The 14362-nt window shown below is 39.6% G+C and overlaps 1 protein-coding gene and 1 long non-coding RNA gene across 2 annotated transcripts; one reads left to right on the forward strand and one right to left on the reverse strand.

The window, feature by feature from the left end:
• Positions 1-329: 329 nt before the first annotated feature.
• On the reverse strand, positions 330-11551 carry thumpd3 (THUMP domain containing 3). Its single transcript, XM_082532811.1, has 10 exons — positions 11446-11551; positions 10777-11102; positions 10602-10679; positions 10094-10519; positions 9399-9529; positions 5877-5946; positions 5305-5420; positions 5111-5215; positions 4750-4873; positions 330-815 (listed from the first exon to the last, which is right to left on the reverse strand). Exons 2-10 carry the CDS (start codon positions 11020-11022, stop codon positions 624-626), a joined length of 1488 nt encoding a protein of 495 aa, XP_082388937.1. The 5' UTR covers positions 11023-11102; positions 11446-11551; the 3' UTR covers positions 330-623.
• A 631-nt stretch (positions 11552-12182) lies between these two features.
• LOC309706088 lies at positions 12183-13644 on the forward strand. Its single transcript, XR_014276669.1, has 2 exons — positions 12183-12496; positions 13126-13644. It is a non-coding gene; the product is annotated as an uncharacterized lncRNA (long non-coding RNA).
• Positions 13645-14362: the final 718 nt, after the last annotated feature.

Raw genomic sequence — 14362 nt, forward strand, 5'->3', positions numbered from 1 at the left:
TACCATAACAACTTGAAAACCCTAGGTGACTTCCTTTTATAATTAATGCATTCAAAACATTTCCAGGAAACGTGACCTGACTTTGACCTTGAGGTCAAGGTCACTGAGATTCAAACGCATAAGATATACTTATGGTATCAATTTACAAATCCTGTTGCCTTGTTCCCAAATTCACAAACGTAGGTTTCCACAACACCCACCTCATCGGTGAAGTGACAGCAATCAGCCTTTTACAGCTGAGGGGTAAAAAACATTTTCCTGTCCTGTGTTTGGGATAAGAGTGGACTGAGACAACTGGTGCAAATGGTGTGAAGAATGACTAAATCAAGTGATAATATGAGTGAGCCTTTATTAGTGGACACATTTAATTTGAGGGGTACAGCCTCAACCTTCAGCAGGATTCTGAACAGTAATATGACAGGTGAACAACCTTTAGGAAAACAGTGTAAAAACCATCAAACTTGCAGATCATGACAGCTTCTTGGTGAATTACAAAGTAAAATTGCTTGGCATGCTTGAGCGGAGAACTTGTTTAAAAAAAAATGTATTCAATTGCTAAATATAAATAAAATCATTTTAACCTGGGCTCAATTTAAATTCACAACTGAAATGCTGGGTGTCACTTAGGAGAGCTCCTTGTCTTCCTTTTCATCCCCCTGCGTGTTACACATTCCTCGTGACTCATGGACATCTTCAGGAGTTTGGCCAAACACCGCCCCGGTCCGCTTGAGGAGGTAAACGCCAGCATGTAAACCCCCGACATTGACCCAAACAGTGTGCAGCTTCCTCCACAGCCCTCCCATCCTCGATATAGCCTGGAGACGACATAAATCCCATGAAGGCAAACTAACAAATTAGACATTTGTTTTATGTAAATTATAGACAAACAGTGAATGAAAGTGGGTTTTTTTTATCGTGACGGAGCAAAGTTAAACCCACATTACTTAAACATCTGAGGGATTATTTAGACATCAATTCAAGACAAATTCAACCGGAAAAATCATTCATTAAGTAGAACGACCATAAATACTTTAAACTTGAAGAGCAGCGTAAACATATAAAACATGAGCCTTTTTTTAAACAGCTAAAGGATAGCAGTGGTGAAACAAACAAGCAGAACTGGCTTTTTCCAGTTTGGTGGCATTAATCATTTATGATTGAGTAAAGCTGGGAACTTACCACACACTATTTTATTCACTGCGTTAGAAAGGTTAATTCCTGTTACCCTTCAAACCTTTTTAGGTTAAAAAAAAGTTCACTGCAGTACTGCTTGGTTTGAAAATGTGATATTTTAGGAGAGGAGGATTTTTTTAAACTACACTGTACAACTAACAACAATCTATTGTTACATACAATGTTGATTTGTTAACACAATACATAAACATTGCAAAATCATCTGTTTTAACTCAACCCTACAATGTAAATCCGACACCTTCTCCCCGCTGCATTCAACTTTTTCAGGGCATGTCAGCAGTGCAGGAAGCGAGAATCAGTTCCCAGTAATTTAGTTCCTTGGAATTCTGACTGCCTATTCATCCCGGTCATGTGCCGGAGGAGGAAAATAGTGGTGGATATGGATACAGTGTGGATAATACTTTATCTTAAAAGGTCGACAGCATTTTAGACAAAAAAAGGCCATCTGCATTGTGCTGCAAACTTTGGCTCTTTGTGAGCACGCAAACGCTAAGCTAGCCTAGAACCCAGAGTGATGTTAAAGATGAGTGAATGCTGACCCCAGCCCAGCAGCCAGACCCTAAAGTTCAAGAAAAGTAGCGATGAGCAGTCAGGCTGAAGCCTTCATTTCTACTTGTTCACGTTTCTAAAGTAGAATCTCCGTGGCGATCGCTTTGAAGATTTGTGTTGGTGTGTGGGACTCAGGTTTATACTGTTAAATGGTAATTATGAGACGATGCGTTTCAGGTCATTTTATAAAGAAAAGTGAAAATAATATAATGAGTAGTATTACTAATTCCTCTCCCTTTGGGAATAATTAAGTACCGTACTGCATTACTTTTAAGAAAGCGTTGTGTATAATATTTGAAATAATTACTTATTTGACAGGGCGATTGTGGCTCAAGAGTCGGCAGTTCGTCTTGTAATCAGAAGGTTGCTGGTTCGAGCCCCGGCTCCAACAGTCTCAGTTGTTGTGTCCTTGGGCAACACCACCTACTGGTGGTGGTCAGAGGGCCCGGTGGCGCCAGTGTCCGGCAGCCTCGCCTCTGTCGCCTCTGCCCCAGGGCAGCTGTGGCTACAATGTAGCTTGCCATCACCAGTGTGTGAATGTGTGAATGGGTGAATGACTGAATGTAGTGTAAAGCGCTTTGGGGTCCTTAGGGACTGAGTAAAGCGCTATACAAATACAGGCCATTTACCATTTAATGACCCCAACGCTGATCACAGAAAAGAGGGGAAATACCTCCAACATGAACAAACATCTGACCCACAGCATGCAATTAATTTGCACAAATGTAATGTCTTTGATAAGCTGCTTAGTGATGGTGGTGACTCTCAAGTGGAGCCAATGAGAAATGAATAGGAATCAGAGAGAGAATCCATATAGAGTGATATCGACAAGGGAAGCAGAAGCGCTAAACTCTTATCAATTCCCATCCCTGAGTGTGGGTCTATAATAATGATCAGTCAGTCCACCACTTTAGCTTTAGACTAAAATATTTTAATAAGCTGCTGAAAACACAAGTGCATGCTCTGTTGGGGTCACACACACACACACACACACACACACACACACACACACACACACACACACACACACACACACACACAAAGATAGCAGTGTTGCTAAACAAAGTCTCAGCAAAAGGGAGATAACAGCTGAATTCTTCCTAAAATCTGTCATCACATTTTAATCTTTTTTTTCTTTTACACATTCCAAGCAGTACGACTTGCACACTGTGGGCTCATGATCAGGCTCATGACTACTGAGGAGGCAGAGTCAAAAGGAAACCTAATGACAATAATGAATCGTCACATTTTGGCTTTGACTAAATATTCACTGATAATTTATGGGACAGGGGTGGGATTAAATAAGTGTATACTTCTTCCCACTCCCTTTCAACATGTAAATTAATCAGAATGTTTTTTTGTATGTAATTTGTATAGTATATTTTTTTTCTCTCATTTCTTTTCTAAATGTACTTGTATATTGTTCACATGTTGAAATAAATTACCAATCAATCAATCAATCAATGTGTTGAGTGTATAAGAAAAAATGGTGAGGATGCACCCCTAGGGCAACATAGTGAAGCAAGAACGTGTTAAAAATGCCATTAACCTTCACCCACTGTGATAGTTCAGTTAAAAAAAAAAAATCCATCAGCCAACAAATTAGGCCACGATCACTGCACTGCATCCCCATCAGGGACTTTACGCCCTTCCACACAGAGCAAATACCTGGTACTGAGCATATTCCCTGACTGTCCTTGTAGCTACGTTTAGCAAGTTTTTACTCATTTTTAACTTGTTCCTGTAATTCCTCCTATTGATCTACATTAACATACATAAAGAAGATATTTGGGATAATTTCTGACAGCTTTGGAGACTCATGATTTATAATTGGGACAAATGTAAAGTTTATGCAGATCAGAGATATTATTAAAGAAGTAAAAGTCAATGTAACTGAAGCAGTCCTGGAGAAACTGAACATATTTCTCCAACCAGACTGGGCTCAAAATCTCTTCCGCACAGAGTTTTACTATGAAATAAAAATAACACATTTCATCACCGGACATACTAAAACACACATGTAACTTTGTGGTTTCAGTGTGGGCTGTGGCCTCAGGTTTGAACATACTTTCTCATACACTGTTTAATGTGTTAAGGTTTAGGGGATTATTTCCTGTTGATGATGTTTTTGGTACAATATTTATCCTCTTATTTTTACAAACTCAGAATATAATGTGGCCTTCTCTTTACCAGAAATATCAAGTACTGTCTTACTTTCAGAAATCTGACAGCAAGTAATACAATAAGAAAATGGGATTAAAAGAGGCTCTGGTTAGTTTGTGAGGCTTGCGCAACTAGCTGGGAACTTCAAAACAGAAAAGGCGTAAAATCTGACAGCATCAATTTTAAAACTGCACCATGGCGACAACTTACATATTTACAAACACCCCACGTATTGGCTAAACCTCGACACACCTCCATCTCAAACTCACTGCAAAACAATAAATAATAAATGGGTGTAGATGCAACGCAGGACAACCTTCCTCAGGTGGAGCATGTGACTTATGTGTATTGTTCTACAGTACTACGAACGCATGCCTGCCCGACGTCAGAGACAAAGCATCAGAGGTTGCTCAGGGTGCAACTGATCCTGAGCTACATTCAGCAAATAGGTACAACAGTGATTTGTTAAGCTGGTGTGTCTGCCACTTCTGTGTCGGGGTGATTTACACAAATGACTGTAATAGCCGTACCATTGAAAAATGAAAAAATAAAAGCCTAGTTAGCAGGAACATCACAAAATGCAAATTAAAGACATTCTGAATGACTTTTTTCCAAGTAAATTCAGCAGATTAAAGCAAGCAACCAAGGTCTGTATCAAGATTTAAGGAAATATGATGTGGAAACATCATCTGACATGAATTACTGGAAAGTTCAAAGCAAGATAAAACTTGTGGCACTGTGGATTTTTTTTTGTCTTTCTCCTGTACTGATTTCAACTTCCTTGGAAACTTTCATGAGAATATATACCCAAATATGCATTATCTGCAACATTAACATGGCTACCTTGGCAAAGCACTTCTTGTCCTGGGTTAAGAGGACAGCCTTTCCCGAACCTGGTCTGCACACACGAGCCATTTCCCTGAGACATAAGGGGTACAGGTCCCAGTTCTTCTTCTTGGAGCCCATCCTTTTAAGAAAACAGGAAAAAACCACCATCACACAGCTACTTTAGTGCGTTGCTTTAAAGTGGGTTTAATGCCTCATCTTCCATGTGCATTTTTGTTATACTGTGATCTAAATTTCTGATTTCAATCTAATTCTAAGTGTTGAACAGCAAAGGCATTAAAAAAACCCACACATACACTTATAGCATTCAAAATCTAGATACAGGAAACAAATCTTCTAGTGTTGATGGTTATGGTACCTCTTGCCAAATGGCATATCAGTGATGATAATATCAACAGAGCTGGTCCTTATTGGTAAGCTGCACAGATCCCACTGCACTGTGTCAATAGGCAATCCAGATATTCTGTTTGAAGCCAGAGAGATCACATCATTATGGGGATCATCAACCACATGTACTGCGTTCAGTCTCATTCTCTCTGTGTTCACTCTCACCTGCCCTTGTCGGCCCTGCGTTTCTGGATGTGACATATATTGTTGACTGTGCGGTTAACTGCCATGTCATTGTTGTCGCCAGCAATGTAGAATGAACTGCTGAATTCAATTGCACCCTGAAGAGAAGAAAAGCAATACACAATTAGTGGCCTGTGGTTTATTGTTATTTGGATCTTGAGGCTATCGCTGAATAATTCTGCCTTCTGCAGAGTCTCCGGAAGACATATTTGTTAATCTCCACCTTTAGCAGTATCCAGGTTGTGTGATCAATATCGCAGTAATAGCAAGGTTGCAGAATGTGGTGCTTGGATGGCAATATACAAGAGATAAGTTACAGACTGCTGCAGGCTCAAATCACTTGACTCAGAAAACAAAAACAATATTTGAAGTGTGCAATCTATAGTTTCTTAATCAAGTCAGTTCTTTTATGGGTACCCACGAGAATTGATCTAACTGTGTGGAAGCACTGACTTGTACACTTTTCACTATGTAGTGCAAAGTTATCTACTCTTTCTTATAAAAACTGATGTAGTTGAAGGCCATTATCAGGGTCACGATAAGCTGTGTCTCACCTCCAGTGGTATAGCTCCAGTCCCACACATAGGGTCAAGTATTACATCGGATGCCTGAGGTTTACACAGCCTGTCAACAGACAAGGAAACGAACAACGTATTTCATAAGCATTTCATCTTATATCACATTTACCTCTCATATGCTTCTTTTGTAACAATATTACACGCTTCAGATGCTCCAACTCAGCAGTCAGACATAAAGTCAGCACATACAACTACTCATTTAACTCCTTCCATCAGCCTGCTGCTACAGGGTCCCTGCATCCAGGACCCAAACGGCCAAGAAATCATTCATCTTAACTGCTAATAATATTATTAACAGCTCATAATGGAATTTTATAAATTTTCCTTTTCAAACCGATGTTTTAATCTTGCTGTGTGCTGTCTTATTTGTTTTATTTTTATACACTGAAAGTAAAGTTCAAGACAAATTTCCACTGCTTTGCAATAAACAATGTTTTCTGATTCTGTGGGACAACCTGACAGAAATTATTTTGTACAGTTGAAATGTGATGTGTTATAAAGGTTTTATACACACTGTCAAGATACTTTCCAAAGGGACCGAGAGCAATGATGGATAAATATTTAAAGAAATCGTTCAGTGTTCATGTAATCCCACCTTCAAAACAACTAATCTAACCCTACATTCCTGTGCTTCTCAGATTTTCACCTTTTCCCAAATTAGGAAGGAATTCCTGTGAATTTCACGTGCTAATGTGCTTTTATGGTGGTAATGTGGGATTAAAACACAGGGATAAGAACAAACAAGCTCTTGTTATAACATACCACTGTGCCATTTGCAGATTATTTTGCTTTGCCAGACTTCCTATTTTATGTATACAGTGATCAGTGGTTATTAATTCTTTCCTCCCCCCCCCCCCATCCATTTCAGGGTCACGGTTGGGCTGGATCAAAGCTGTCATGGAGGGGATGTACACCCTGTACAGGTCACCAATCTACCACAGGGCTGGAGAGAAAGACTCCACGTGGAGGATGGTAGCCGGTGGTTTCAAAACCAGGACTATCTTGCTGTGAGGCGATGATGGCAACCACCATCAATAACCTAACCTTACAACAGAAATTAAAATGTGCATAATTTTATGTGTGAAAGCAGCCACCAGACCACAAGTTTTTCCCAACTTGAAGTGTAAATGTTCACAGTTTGAAATTCATTTATCCAAATATTATTATGTTATGTGTGCATGCTTTATTTAACTGGCAATAGAAGAGTCACCAACATGCTGATGACGTCCAAACCACACAATTGTAAATGTATGCAAAGAGAAGTCCAAATATTCAAGTGAATATCACCGTCTCTGTTTCAAAGGCTTAAGAATTTAGAATCTATTGTCTCTCATTCTTATCTTTAAGGAAAATGTGAGTTAGAAGGACAGTTCATTGTGTTTTGTTACACGTTCAAATAAAGGCTGACGTATGACTAGGAGACACATCGCAACACAGAGGAATTCCTCTTAGTATAATAGAGTATGGTTGGACATGCCTGCATTTCAACAGGGTGCCAAGAATGACTGCCTCACCACCCACCTGTCGGAGTCCTTCACTAACCTCATTAGTATCAACACAACAATCATCACTTTTTAACAGAAAGATTTTGGAGCCTCAGTCATATCTATGAAACTGGAATCGGACACTATGCCAAACAGTGAACGTGCACCACTGTTTACTATACATCTGCAAAATAAAGAAATTAAAAGGCTGCAGGCAAACAGACTAAACATTTTTCCCATCTCTCAGTTTTGACGTAGTTGAAATAAATAGAAAAAATATGATAATAGAAATAATAATAAGGAAAGTGAATAAACAAGCAAGCAAAATAAAAACATGAACAACAGACAGACAGAATGTATACAGCTCGTCTTGGAAGAGCAGGTGTGCTTGGCACAACAGAGCATTCAGATCATAATTCTGGTTGCCTGACAGGTTAACAACAACAAAACGAACAAAGTCTATCCGTGAAGCTGGATTTAAAAAACAAGAGTTTAAAAGTTAAAGCTTTTAGACAATGTGCAGCGCCATCTTGTGCCAGTACAGAACTTGACATCACTAGGGTCATTGGTTGGTTGGTCAGTTGCTGCCAACAGACCTACATTAGTTTATTTTAGCTAACTAGTGACAGAACTGATAATTAACTGGAAAACAATGAGACAAAAAAAGGATATTCTGTCAACGTTCACTCTGTAGCAATAAATGGTTCTACCAGAGAATCTGCTGCTGTCTGTAAGATGTGATCAGACTGATTATATGCAATAAATCAGTCACACCCAAACAGTTTACTACATGAACATCGCACCACCTCAGCTCAGGTAGAGGTAGAGCAGGTCATCTACTAATCCGAAGGTTTGTGGTTCGATTCCTGGCTGCTACAGTGTACATGCCAAATATCTTTGGGCAAGATACTCAACCCCAATTTGCTCCATCAGAGCGATCATCACAGTGTGAATGTTACACAAAAAGCACTTATGAAAGAAAAAGTAAATCAAGTACTTGATCAGGTGAATGAGGCACGTTGCACAAAAGCACTTTCGAGTTCTCAGTCCATTGGCAAACATAACTAGGTTTGTTATCAGCATCTTGGCAGGAAAAACAGGTTAATGTGGTTTCATTTTTTTTTAGAAATTCTTATCTCACACTATTGTCACTGTCATCATACTAGAAGTAAGAAAAAGTGAAGTCCAACTCTATGTGAAGGAGACTTCTATAAACAGGCTAATAGATATCAGGATTCCTAATCATGCTTCAATAAGAAGCTTAGTTATGTCTGTGGTGTGATGCAGATGTAGTAGCTGCTTATGTTCTAAGCTGTTTGGGAGTGCCTGGGAAAAGAAAGACTATTTTATTGCATAAAATGGTGCTGATAACATCTTGTGGACAGCGAACACTGTTGGACTCCAACTTGTTGGTCCGGTGAACCACCAGTGCAACTCACTGAAATGGGCTTTTCTCTACAAACCCGAACATTATGGCTGACAGGTGGATTTTCATTTGAGCTAGTAGAGCCTTTTACTGCTAAGACAGAGTAAAAGTGGACAGAATAACCTAACGTAAAACTCACTGTTGCAGCCAGGGGCAGGACACAACTGACCCTCTTAAACTGCTTTTTAGTTTTAGTGTCCTTACGAGTTTCCACTGAGTTGTCAGTTCTGTCAAAAGTTAGCGAACATAAACTAATGAAAGCTTATTAGCAGCAAACAACCAACCAAAAAACCCAGTGACATCATGTTCTGTCCTGGCACAAGACGGTGCTTAACATGCTCCAAAAACTTTTAAACATTTATGTATTAAGTCCAGCTTCACAGACAGAGTTAAAACTATGAGGTTTTTTTTTTGTTTGTTGTTTTTAAGAGTAGGCCATCATGGTGTAAATTAGCCTTTGTACATGTAGTGTTTCATGTCCACTTCAAAGCAAGTATGTCAAGAAAACATTATGTGACATAAATTATTGGAAATCACATCCCATCAACTCTTGGACTCAAACAGTGCAATTGTTGTTAGAAGACTTACCTCAGCATGCCGTAGCACAAAGTGGACCGCAGGGTGGTGGGTCCAAAGTGACTGATGTTTCTCCTATGAAGGCTCTCTTCAGTTAGTGCAATACCAATCACCATCTCCTCATTGTGTATGTTGAGTAAGACCTATAAGGAGAGAAAGATTACTAATGTGTCCTGGAGCACTTTTATATGTTATATTATATCATTGTGAGTGTGCTGAAATTATTTAACGGATTAAAATTAATTAATTGCAAAGTTCTGTAACTGACATGTTTTACTTTGTCATATGGACTAAATTAAGAGAAACAGATCTGCAGGTCGTTAAAAATTGAAAATAACAGTTAGTAGAAGGTTTGATATAAATAAAAGCAAACTAAAAAGCTGGCAAGAGGTGGTGGAGAGTGTAATAAAGTAGTAGATTAATAGATGTGATTTTCACCACAGTGTGACAGGTGTTTTTCTTGGTGGTGGTGTGTGGGGGGGGATTGAACACTGATTTGCAAAATGTACACACCATCTCCAATATTTTAATCTTTAAGGTGCTAAAGCATTTTTCTCATCTTGTCACATGATATAAACACTTTACCTTAATGGAAAGTGTTAATTACTTTGTTACTCCCTAATATGCCTCGCAATATTCACTCTTTTTTTGTGTGATATAATGTGATGGTGTTTACTTTGCATCTATCAATGCTGAAGCGTGCCTACCTCTATGTCAAACTTTGTCATGTCTGCTTTCCACTGGAAGAATTCTTGCACAGCTCCCCCAAAGTCTCGAGCTGCCTCATTAGAGGAAAAGCTGTGTTTGTCACCGGCCCTGTTACATGTCACGCGAAACTTGATGACTCTGGCCTCAGGCGCTGCCTCTTGCGAGTCCTGTTCGCAGGGCTCAGCGTCAGCTGCGCTATCCGCCTCCAAATGGCTTTCAGCAGCAGACACCACCTGATGTAGCTGCTGCTCAGTGTCAGCAGCAGCTACATCAGCTGTGTTCCTGCTAGGTTTCACTTTGGTGGTGCTGCCTCCTTTTCGGTGGCCTTTCTTCTTTTTAAGTGTTCCATTTAGTTTCCAAACCTCAAGGGCATTAGTCCAGGGGAGTTTGGAGGCGAGCTGCTGCAGCTCCATCAATGTCTCCTCCTGTAGAAGCCAGTGTGTTTGTTATCCTGACAATGACATGCACCTAACATCAGCATCGAGAATAAAGACGGGCCTGGTTTACCTTGGATTGTTTAAACTGGTAATGATCATATTCCTCAACGACAACAAACAGGTTGTCTACAGACCTCAGAAGATGAACCTACAGCAGGGAACGCCAAGTTAATCAGACACAATGATTTTATATTGGTAAGCTTGAAAAAAGCAGACATAAAAACCCAACATGGCAACATTTTTACCTGGAAAAGCTTGTCAGTAGTTATAGGAAAGTATATGCGACCGCGATCTTTGCTAATTCGTGCCTCCACCCCAATTTTCTCCTTGACCTCCTCTGCAGCAGTGTGTTCAAAACCTGTGGGCACAGTCGCCCCGATGGTCACAGTAATCACGTCTCCACTTTTGGCATCCGTCTCTGAGGAAGAAGAGGTGCATGGTCCCACGGAATTGGGGCCCTGCTCTGAAGGTCCATCTTCTTCGCAGGACATATTTTAATATGAGGCCCAATCTTCAATAGACACGGATATACTTGTGTCTGTGACAATCAATATCAAGCACTGCAGCTCACCTGGATGGAGACATATGTGACGAAGCATTATACTATTTAAACGTCTTTTAAATAGTGAGTGGCATTAAATTAGCATGAATGTCTGTGTGCCTAACCACTGTAAGCAAAGACCTTTATTGTTACTTCTCGGGAAATAAAGCTTTCAGTTAGCTGGCTAACGCTAGCTTTAAATGACTAAAAGTTGGTTTCGCGTGCAAAGCCACGAAGCGTTAGCCGCTGACACGCTTTTATATTTAACTGCTAACCCATATAAATATGTATTTATGCATCAAGCCCACCGTCTGAACACAAAAACCTTTTAAGACTAAGTTGTATTATGTTTGCTAAATGTATTAAGACCAACCTGTCACACACGAGGTAACAACATGCTGCTTCCGCTCGACAACAGCAACAGCTTCACTTTTTTCCGGTCTACATTCTTCAAAATAAAAGCATATCTTGAGCTATTAGACCTGGGTTGAATCTCAGAAACCCCACACTGGGTTAAGAATGAAGTAAAAAACAAAAAAAAGAAAGAAAAAAGAATGAAGTCACTTCAAGTCAGCAACACATTTATTTTTTTCGAAATTAACATTTAGATACATACAAAACGTTAACAAAAAAATGATGTGCAACTTGAAAAAAAATCATCAGGAACAATGCTTTGGAAATATTATAATAGAAATCGTATAGGATTTTGACAAAAACGTACAATATAATTCAGGGCATAGAAGCACCCGCTTGTCCCCTGTACGTCAAAGTTTAAACACAAACGCGATGCAAACCGGAAACAGAGACTGTACGCATTCAAAGTAAAATTGTAATGCGTTTGGTGAACCACATAAATGAGCAAATCGATTAAATATTTAACACATTTCACATATTTCTGTTCCTTTCATATAACTAGTCGCCTACGGGGTGCCAAGAGAATTGTAATTTGGGTGTCCATATATGTGAACAGAAAAAAAGAAAAAGAAAAAAAAGAGTTGACCCACGGAGAGCCTCTTAGATTGTTGATTGTTAAAGGTCTTGTTAATACTTGGACAAATTATGACATCCTGGGCGGTATAATCATCATCTTGTATAGGGCTTCGGAGTTGACGTCACGCCGCAATGCATTGTGGGAGCGCGGCGGCATTTTCGGGGTCTACGAATCAAATCAAACACACTGTGTTGGAACGACGATTACAAGATGCTTAAAAGCAGCTTAAAAGAGAATGGACTGTATAGAGACCGATTGCGTCCAGAGGCGAAGCGGCGGTACTTGCAGAAAATAGCGTGCATTGGAAATGTGGACCCGTATGAAATACGGCCGTGGAGTAGAAACCCTGAAGACCAACCGCTATTGACGTAGCCTGATATATTTCATACCTTATCTGTGGAGTCAGCGCGTACAAGTCGTCATTCAATCAAAGGTAAGTCAGCTCGAGTACAGCGAGTGAAATGCGTTTGATTTCCCTGCAAACATTCAGATTACTGCAGCATAAATTCATTCATGAGGGGAAATTACAGTGAGAACATGTGGAGACTGTTAGGTGGATAACATAGTGAGTTCAGTGCATTGATGAGACACTGTCCTGAAGGATTTAGTTATTCTCTATGGTTAAAGAAATTGCAATGATTTATTAATGTTTATTATAAATAATTCTAATTATACATCTTGCTTCCATATTTGTATCTTGTGTCACTAAAAATACATTTTATTTTAGTTTTATACTTTGATTAATGACCTGCAGAATCTCCTTAACATATTAAGTGATTCATAATTGTCACTTTATGCTTTCTCCATCTCTAAAGTGATGACATCCTTGCATTACATACTTTAGGTTCATTTTCTGCAGGCAGGTTTCTGACAGAACAGACAGATTTATACTATAACATGCAGCGTTCTATAGATGGACACATAAAGAAATGAAAAATTACATGTATGTGCTAACTTTCTTGACACTTTGTTACATTTATGATAAAGTAGATTAAACACATTTGTGTCGGCCTTGGCTCATAGTTCTTGTCTTTAAATGAACTTTGTCTGTGTGTGTTTCAGGTGCTGCACTCTAAGACTGAATGAACCAGCATTGCAGCCATGGGTCACTGTGAGCATCACAGGGAAGGTTGAAGCCGCCCGCTGCACCTGTATGGCCGGAGTCGCAGAGACCTGCACCCACGTCGCTGCTCTTCTGTCTAAAGTAGACGGAACAGTGTTGATCTGTGGCACAAGGACTGTTACAGATGAACCTGCATACTGGGTTTTGCCTGGTAATAATACCAAGATACACCCAGAGGTTGGCCATAAGATAGACGACTTCTCTTCAGCTGCCCAAAAAAAGGCTCTTGATCAAAACATACACAGACCATCTGTAGTGACAGGTAAAAGGAGCCGTCCTCAAAAAAGAAAAACCCCACCTGCTACTGTGGAGGAGTTGTCACTGCTATAATGCCATCATGTTTTATCTAGGGGTCTAGATGTATGCCTGTAGTGCACTGCTGTGTAAATAATTTGCATTTACTGAATATGTACTGACTGAGTCCCACTGTTCAAAAGTTGAATAAAGAAACTAAATTATTTTGCCTTTTTTTTTTTTTTTATTAAAACCACTTTATAGAACATCACATCAGTAACAGTGTAGAATCCATGTCATTTACAGTTTACAAATGACAAGATGTTTACACCAAATCATGAGTGTTTACATGATATCACCCACTACTAACATTACTTTATTTACTGTATCTTTTGAAAAAATAACAGCACAAGACTTAAGAACATTTAACAGGAGCAGGTTTCATTCTTCTCTGGTTTTATTATCACACTGTTCACCAAACGCAGCAAACCTTCACCATCTTATCCAGAAGGGTCACCTCTTCACCCTCACATGGAAGAAGTAATCTGATTGGCATGGTGGTTTGTTTGAAGCAGGTCCCTCGTGTAGCGCTGGAAACCAGTCATGATGTTTCATCCATTTCATCGGCTGGTTTGCTGCAATAATGCCAAATAATTAGCAACTCTATAAATAGACGGTAGTTCTGCAAAATCACTCAGTAGGATGTTTGTTCTAATTTGCTATGAGCTCAGAGCGCATCGAAAATGAAACTAATAGGCTATAAAGAGAGATATGAACATATTTAGAACTTACCGGAATGAAAATGTCTGGAGCACCAACAGATATTTGGAGATGGAAGAGAGCTGCACGTCAGCTCATCTCACAGCTGCTATCCAGGCTAGACGCCTTCGTTTGGTAACATCGATACACGAGCCGCCTCATGTCGCTTCCAGGTTGGGAAAG

This window comes from Aulonocara stuartgranti (assembly GCF_965226115.1).
Source record: "Aulonocara stuartgranti genome assembly, chromosome: 5".
NCBI lineage: Eukaryota > Metazoa > Chordata > Actinopteri > Cichliformes > Cichlidae > Aulonocara > Aulonocara stuartgranti.